Source organism: Canis lupus, chromosome 5 (genome assembly GCF_003254725.2).
Source record: "Canis lupus dingo isolate Sandy chromosome 5, ASM325472v2, whole genome shotgun sequence".
Classification (NCBI taxonomy): Eukaryota; Metazoa; Chordata; class Mammalia; order Carnivora; family Canidae; genus Canis; species Canis lupus.
The window spans coordinates 38176306-38184675 of record NC_064247.1 but is presented as its reverse complement, the minus strand read 5'-3'; the positions used below and the strand labels follow the sequence as shown (position 1 = coordinate 38184675).

Here is an 8370-nt window from a genome sequence, read left to right as displayed (position 1 = left end):
ACGTCATGATCCCGGGGTCCTAGGATCAAGTCCTGCATCGGGCTCCCCGCAGGGAGCCTGCTTCTCCCTCTGCCTGTGTCTCTTATGAAAAAATAAATAAAATCTTAACAAAACAAAACAGGTCTCTTACTATGGGCTCAGGATATGGAAACATTGTCTTGTCTAAATATTTTTTCTACTGTTTCAAGGATAAGGATCTCCATGCAACTGTGTATGTGAGGAGGGGCTGCTACCATCACCCAAATCACCCAGCTTGTATCCATGTTCTGCTTTGTCATACTCGGTGGCAGCTCCCACCACCACCCTGGCCGGAGCCTGAGGCTCTGAAGACCTGTAGCACATGGTGGTCCTGGTGTTCTAGAGGTGGCATGAATGCTCCTCCGGCGGGGGCAGGGCCCTTCCCATGATCTCATAACCTTCAGAGTCATTTACAAAAAATCTGCCCCCAGTATTTGCAGGTTGGTTCCATTTGGAAATCGACAAGATCAACCTGCCCTCAGAATGACTGTGCATGTGCATGTGCAGGCATGTGATGAGTTTCAGAATCATCCAGCACTCCCTTGTCCATCCGCAACACACAAGAAAACTGGAAAGCACCCACAAGTTGGTAAAATAAATTTTATTTGTTCATACAAAGAAATAGTATGAATTACCAGAATTTCTTTTTCCTAGAAACATCTTTCTCTGTGTAAAAGTAATTTGTGTTATACATAGGACAAAATACTTGATTTAATCTTTTTGTACATATTGGCTATTCTAACATCCAGGTTATAGAAGACACACTTGCTAGAATTTGCACAGTATTTCTCAGATTACTGGGCTGAACGAACGCAGTCATAAATTAATGTTACGAAAGTGAAAAAAAGAATTCTAACCACACCTTTTCGGTTTCATTGACCTTCCTTCTTGAGAAACTGGAAAAGAAAAATGACACGGATGTCTGTGTCAGCGTAAATGACACAGATGTCTGTGTCAGCATTTGAGATACACGCTAAAAGTATTTCTAGTCTACTGGAACCTTCCATTTTCCTTTCTTATAAATATCCTGGCCTGAAATATTTCTCCAAAGGTCTGAAATGATTTCTCCAAAGATCCAATAGTATATATCCGTCACTCAAAATGACTTCCAAAGAAAAATCCCACGAAAGAGACCATGTCCCTTCCTCCATCATCCAAATTAAGTATTTATTATTCCATCACTATACCTAAAATAGCTTTCCAGGGACCACCCGTCAGGTTACCAGACTACAGCACAAACACCAGGACCATGAAAACCTCCAATTTTTGTTTGCTAATCTTTTTGTTTTTTAACGAGCAAATGAAAATGGAGAGGAATCAAGAACCACCCCCCTCCCCAGAGTATTATCAGAGCTTTTCCTGTAAATTGGGAAAAAAAGAAACCCACGCGTGCCCTGGGACAAAGTGCCAAAACGTGAACTGGGTGTTTGTCTTCTAGCAGCTAAGGACTCAAGCTGGTGGCCTTGGAGATTGCTAGAACAGGAACTCAAGGCTGAATTGTACCCGTCGCTTACCTTCGGCAGGAGGAACATGTGTGTGCTCGGGCTCCTATAATAACTATCATATGATGGGGTGTATCCGCCGGGCAGATGTCGCGTCTGGAAGGGTCAGGAACTGTAAGCTATCAGGCCCCTACGAAGAGATGCACGGCAGCTTTCATTTATTTGTCTTCTACAGAAAAACGTGCACTGGTCCGTCCTTGCTAATGACCAACATCTGCTTGGATTCAAGGATTTGACCCAGAATAGAATCTTGACTCACTTCAGTGTTCATGACTCAGTGACCCTTCTTCTATCGGAAGACTTCCTGTTTCCCTTGCAAGGCAGGGGATAAACAACTTAATCAAAACTGTCCCGCTTGGAAAGAAGACGGGGACCCAGAGGGGAAGGAAAAACGTGTGCAAGCCTTCCTACTGCTTTGTCGCACACCCTCCTCTGAATTTCTGCAATCCTACAGCATGAGCCGTGCCGGGGCACCGAAGTGGCCAGAAGGCGGGCGGAGCAGGGTTCGGTGGGCGCTTGAGCACCACTTGGGAGAGGCTGGGACTTCAGCTCTGAAATGAACGGAGTATCTCAGGAATGAATGCACAGAGCGCCCCGTGCCCATCCTCGATGATCGTTTTGCTGCTTGGTGTGCGCTAGTCATCGTCTGGGCTGACACACGTGTGGGCAGATGCAAACCAGATTACCAACAGGACATCACTCACAGACCAGTGACCTCAGTTTGGAGAGATGAAGGATTTTCTCTCTCTTTTCATGCGTGTTCTCTTGCTCTGTCGGGCAAGTTATCCCCATCCAATGTGCAAAAGGGTCTTTGCAAATAGCACACCCCAACCATCTGGATGATGTGTGTATCTCCTCACACATGCCTTGCTCAAACTAGCAACTCGAATGAAAACTCTTTTAGGGGAGAAGCATTCTGGTTTAAGAAAACGGGATAGAGTGAGGATGTTCATTGTGTCATCTTGCTATATGGTTCCCCGACGGCCACAGGCCAGTCATCAAAAATAATCTCCAAGGGCTCTCTCAACTGGGAGGGGTGGGGAGAGCAATCTGCATCCACAGTGGCTACGCTGGCAGCCTTCCTGCTGGGGATCTAGCTCAAACATCTTCACAAGGGTCAGCTCGGCCGCCTTCAGGTAACATGGGCCAGCTTTCTTTTCCCAGCCTGTCTGTGCCAGAGCCACACTTGGTTCTTGCTGTCTGGCTATTGGCTACAGACTGTGCTGCCCATCGGCGAGGAGCCAGGAATTTCGAGGAGAGCTCCAGACATCAAGCAACGAGCCAGGGACTCTCTTCTTCTGACGGACTGCCTGTCTTTCTGGTACTCTTTGTCTTTTCTGCCCAATGAGGTGCTCACTCTACTGGGATGTGCCCCACGTGGGCTGGCTCGGCACCCAGCAGCACCTTAAGTGGGGGACTCTGATGGTGTGGGATGCACCTGACACCTGTGGGTCCTGACCCCTGGCCCCCGTGGGTTTGTGCCGGTGCTTCTGCTAGCCTAGGGGATTCTTTGGTGTGTCGAAGCAGAACTGTCTGCCTGGAGAACCGAGCGTGGTGCACTCGTGCAAATGAGAGGTCGTCTTTAGGTCTAAAGCAGCACCCAAGTGTCTCACACATGTGACCTGGGCAAGACGGGGCAAGAACACCTGCATACACTTCAAGCTGCTTAATGAACTAGGGACTGGGGCAGAAGATGCAGAGGCCATCTTTTGAAATTAAAAACTGCAGTCCATGGTCCCTGGGATGCCGACTCCAGATAGGAAGCGCGTATCCTTGCAAAGGTAGTGACTTCCCTGCCCCTGTGAGCTGGGCACAATCAGGGGGGCGCGGGGAGGGCGGGGGGATTGCCTAGCCCTGGGGCCTGGCGTCTACATCTTTGGACATGTCGACACCCAGGCAGGAGGCTGCGATGTGCCACAGGACCCTTCAGAGAGCCACATTGCTGGGGGCAGTTGGGTGTTCCAATGAGGGAAAGAAGCTGGGCACAAGACCCAAGACCCAAGACCCAAGACCCGAGGAGATGGCAAGTGAATTCAGACAGCGATCGAAGGCTGCATACCCGTAACAACCAAAATCTCAAGTTGTGCTTTTCTTCTTTTTTTAAATAGAACGGGGGAGGGGCAAAAAAACCCCAAAAACAAAAACAAAAACAAACTCCAAAACAAAACACAAAAAGAAATGGAAGCACCATCCATCGTGAGGGAAAGAAAAGATGCAAACACTTTGGAATGTTCACAGAGCATGAGGCTAACTCTCTACAGAGTGTGGCTAGGCAGCTTAGTGAATTAATTGCTTATGAATTAAAAATAAATTATTATAAAATAGATTTCTGTACATTTTACATACATATAATCTCTCTGGATATGTAAGCCAGGTTGGGAGGTCCCAGGGCCGCGGGGGCCATCAGTCCCAGCCGAAGTCCTGGCCGGTCATCTGGTAGAACTTCAAGTTGAAGGGCCTGTAGAAGTCGCGCAGCCTGCGCACCACGTCGCGGTCGATGTCGGGGTGGGTCCTGCCCTTGGTCTTGCCCAGGCAGTGGGGCTTGCTGCTGCCCTCGGCCTTCTTGAGGCACGGGAAGCCCTTGGTCTTGTTGAAGTAGAAGTGCTTGTCGGTGATGATCCTCTTGAGGCCCAGGAAGTCCTGCACGCGGCCCAGCTCGCCGGCCGGGTCGCTGATGAGCCGCTCCCCGCTCACGAAGAGCATCTGGCCGAGCGGAAAGTGGCGCAGCCAGTGCTCCAGGTGCTTGGCGTAGATGCCGATCTGGATGGCGCTCCACGACGTGTCGATGAGGCCCGTCGAGCGGTTCTTGAACGTCAGGCTCTCGAAGGTGGGGATGTCGGGCCGCTTGGACAGCGTCTGCGTGTAGTCCGAGATGGCCCTGGTCACCGGGTCCCGCACCACCACGATGAGCTTGGTGTCCTTGGACATGGCCGAGATGCGCGCGGGCGCCTCGCGGGTGACAAAGTAACTGGGCGTCTTCTCCATGGTGATCTGCCCGTCCAGGGTCCTCGGCATCAGGTCCCTGGGGGGAAGCAAGCAGAGCAAACTCAACTCAGAAGGTGTCACACCTCTTTTGGGCACATGTGTCAATGGCAACACTTTGCATCCTGGCTCACTCTTATTAGAGGGGGACGGTGGTAGAAAGAGGGAAGAAATGCAAATGAAATTTATTTTTTCAGGTGTCCAGCTTTTTGACTGCCCCCAGCATCTTTTTTTTTTTTTTTTAAGATTTTATTTATTTACTCATGAGAGACATACAGAGGGGTAGAAACACAAGCAGAGGGAGAAACAGGCTCCCTGCAGGGACCCCGATGAGGGACTTGACCCCAGGATCAAGACCTGAGTCACCAGGTACCCCTGCCCCAAGCATCTGATGTCAGAACATGGGCTCTTGGCTTCTGGATATGACCCCTTCTGACACCTGGGGCTCCCAGAGATTTTACTGCTCATGCGTCCTCACAACCCTGCCCTCACATGTTCACCAAGCCTGGGCCTGGGAAGGGAGATGTCCTCCCGGCCCTGCCGTGTGGTACCCGCTTCAGCACAGTGACCACTGGCAAAAATGCCTTTACTGCAGAAAAGCACACCCCAAGGCCACCACACACACACGCACGCACATGGCAGCCTAAAAACCAGGTGAAATCAGATGGAACCATAAACCGATACAAACTTGCCAGGAGGAAATCCCCAAGACCCAACCCTAGAAGCTTTCAGAAATACTTTAGATTCCATAACAAACAACAAAAAAAGACTCGTATGATTGCTATCACGGCATTCATTCAAACCAAAGTATGCAGACAAAACTGTTAGGAGCTGGGGTGGAGGTGGGGTGCAGGCCACGACCTTGGCGCCAGAAAGCAATTTCGTGGTGGCAGTTCCCACGGACAACATAAACGGACGTGGAAGGTTGTGCCCTATTTGCTCTCTGAACTTGAGCGTTCAATCATGGGAAATGGGAAGAGTGTCCACCTGCCGCATTCAGTTGTTGTGAGTGAGGTCTGCAAAGCCAGGGCCTTTCAGCCTAACTGCTAAGGGAAGTGGGCTCAGACATCTGACTGCCCGGGGTTCAAATCCTGGCTTTGCCACATTTAAGCTGGGTCACCTCGAATACCTGTCTTAACTTCTCTGGGCCTCCCTTTCCTCACCTGTGAAAACATAAGAGACAGTACACCTCCTTGTCACGGAAGATTAACGAGGAGTAAAATAATGATCATCGTATGCTTGGAACATGCTGGACACCTGGTCTGTTAACGGATGCTCTCTAGAAACGATCACCTAGGAGGACGGTGGTGATCAGCATTAACCGTATTCGATCCAGAACTTAGAGCACATGGTAGGACACAGTTGGGCACGTGTGTGTGTGTACTGGTGATTAAGTTTCGGGCACAGATGCACAATCTTCCATTAACTTCGAAAGTGATTTCTGACTGCTTTCTCTACAGGCCCGGAAATTAATAGTAAAAAAAGACAATTTCCACATCATTTCTCCCCGCCCCCCCACATCATTTCTGACCAAATATTTACCTCTCAATAGGACATTCTCAAGTTCCAGCTTCGAGCCACCCCTCATCTCCCGAGACCACATCTCCGGTCCTGAGCACGTTTGTGAAATGATGATACCAAGTGCTCTATCGCACGAGGCTGAAAGGGCCCCACGCTGCAAGAGCTCCCTCCACAGCAAACCAGAGCAAGAAGGTTCTCCCTAAAGGACGGCCTCGCAGCACCACAGCCGTCCCCTGCTTAAGCTAAAGCTGGATTGACCCACTTTGCCCATTACCCACTTAGGTGAATGTAGCCGTGTCATCGGGCTAATGTGAGCGAGGATTAGAGAGAGTTCCTGGCGCTCAACAGATTTTGCATTTCACCCAAAAGCAGGTCGAGTCTGATAAAAGTCCAAGCGTTTTTGTTTTTTTTTTTTTTTCCCCTGCGTTAAGCCATCTGCCACCGGCTGAACATTCAGGACCCACGTGCTACCACCACTATGAAAGGAAATCTAACCCCCAAAGTTCTTCAGGGCCAAGACAGAGAGGTAGGGGTGGGGGTGGGGGGGTCTGTCCTCAGGTAGGGCTTTGAAGTCAGGCTGCCAGGTTCGACTTTCCACAGCCCCGCTGATGGATGGTGTGTCACCCTGGATAGGTCATCTTACCTGTGTGTACCTCAGTTTACTCATCTGAACCATGGGCCAAATGATGATGCCCACCACCTAGGGTTTCGAGAGGACTGTTCCGCCAGCCTTGGTACTGAGCCGGTCGCTAGCTGGAGTCAAGAACATGTTATCAAGGGGCGCCTGCGGGGGGCTCAGCCGGTTAAGGGTCTGCCTTCGGCTCAGGTCCTGATCCGAGGGTCCTGGATCTCATGATCTCAGGGTCCTGGGATCGAGCCCCATGTCGGGTTCTCTGCTTCTCCCTCTCCCTCTCCTCCCTGTCCTTCAAGAAAGGCCTGGCAGTAAACCCTCAGTGGCTCGCTGGGCCCCGGGCAATGAGTGAGCACACGAGAGACCTGGTAAAAAGGAAACGGGGGAGACTCACTGTCCTCCAGTCTGAAGGCAAAGCCTCCTTGGCCACAAAGAAAGATTCCCTGAACTGCGGACAGATTTCCTGAGCTTGACGGCTTATGGGCACCCAAGCCATTCTGGGTGCCAGCTCCAAAGGGAGCCCTCCCCCCAGGATGGTCTGGAACTTGCACACATGTCAGAAAGCAGTGCATGGCCCCAGGACTTTCTGTGACTGTGCAAATGACAGCCAGGGGGCTCCTGCTGTGATGAGACCATGCAGCCCGTGCCCGCTGGAGGCTTTGGGAGGCTCTCCCCTCGGAGTGCGTGCTTGCAACCAGTGGCTGATGGGGAAGACGCACACCTGGGTTTCCCCATCGTTCCTGAGGTGCCTCCCAAACCCCCCTTTGCTGGCTTCCAGGGGTTTTTCCATGGTGGGCACTGCGCTCAGACAGAGCCAATAGCCACTCGGTGGGAACACAGCTTGGGAACTGGGTGGGGACCCCTGGCACCGAACCTTCTGGGAGCCTGCAGATGGGTCCTCCCCTTCCCCCTTCGGCTGCTTCCTTCTTGTTTCATTCTCTAATTCTTAAACATGCATTTGAAGGCAAACACTATTCAATATCTACAATGTCACGGTTCCTTATTTTTAGTATAATTTAATAATTTATAAGGAATATAATTTATATATTTTAAGGAATATACTTTAGTAATTATATATAACATATAATAAATTATATATATTATATAATTTAGTAATTATATTCCTTAAAGAGCTGCCTATAGCGATGGGTGTCGCAAAACACGGACTCTTAAAAATGAGTGATAAATTAATTTTCAGTTCTCTCTCTTTTTTAAAGATTTTATTTATTTTTTCACGAGAGAGGCAGAGACACAGGCAGAGGGAGAAGTAGGCTCCCTGCAGGGAGAGGCGGGGAGGAGGGGGATGGATCCCCATGCGGGACTCGATCCCGGGACCGGGATCACGACCTGAGCTGAACGCAGACGCTCAACCGCTGAGCCACCCAGGTGCCCCTAATTTTCAGGTCTCTAATTATATCCACCAGATACACGTTCTCATCATAAAACATATATTCTCTAATAAGTGATCTTTATCCACAGCAGATATAAATGTGCAAACAGAGGAGCAAAAGCCTTTCCCATTCTCTTCCTCCTCCCAGCGTGGCGCCCCGGCCCAACACTCAAACCCCTCTGGGCACGAGTGGTTCCAAGAAGAAAGGACGAGGACCCGGCGGAGGCCAAGACCCCTCGAGTGGGGCCCGCGAGCCCCTCGCAGCAGCCCCGCGGCCCCTCCAGCCCCAGGCGGGCCTCCCGGGGGCCAAGCAGAGAGGCTGCAGC

The 8370-nt window shown here is 50.6% G+C and overlaps 1 protein-coding gene across 1 annotated transcript in view; it reads right to left on the bottom strand.

Annotated features, from left to right (window-relative positions):
- Positions 1-600: 600 nt before the first annotated feature.
- Positions 601-8370, bottom strand: part of HS3ST3B1 (heparan sulfate-glucosamine 3-sulfotransferase 3B1) — a 42795-nt gene continuing 35025 nt past the window's right edge. Inside the window, exon 2 of the mRNA XM_025428324.3 lies at positions 601-4542. Within this exon, the coding sequence (XP_025284109.1) occupies positions 3924-4542 (619 nt within the window). The 3' untranslated portion in view covers positions 601-3923. The remainder of the gene's footprint in view (positions 4543-8370) is intronic.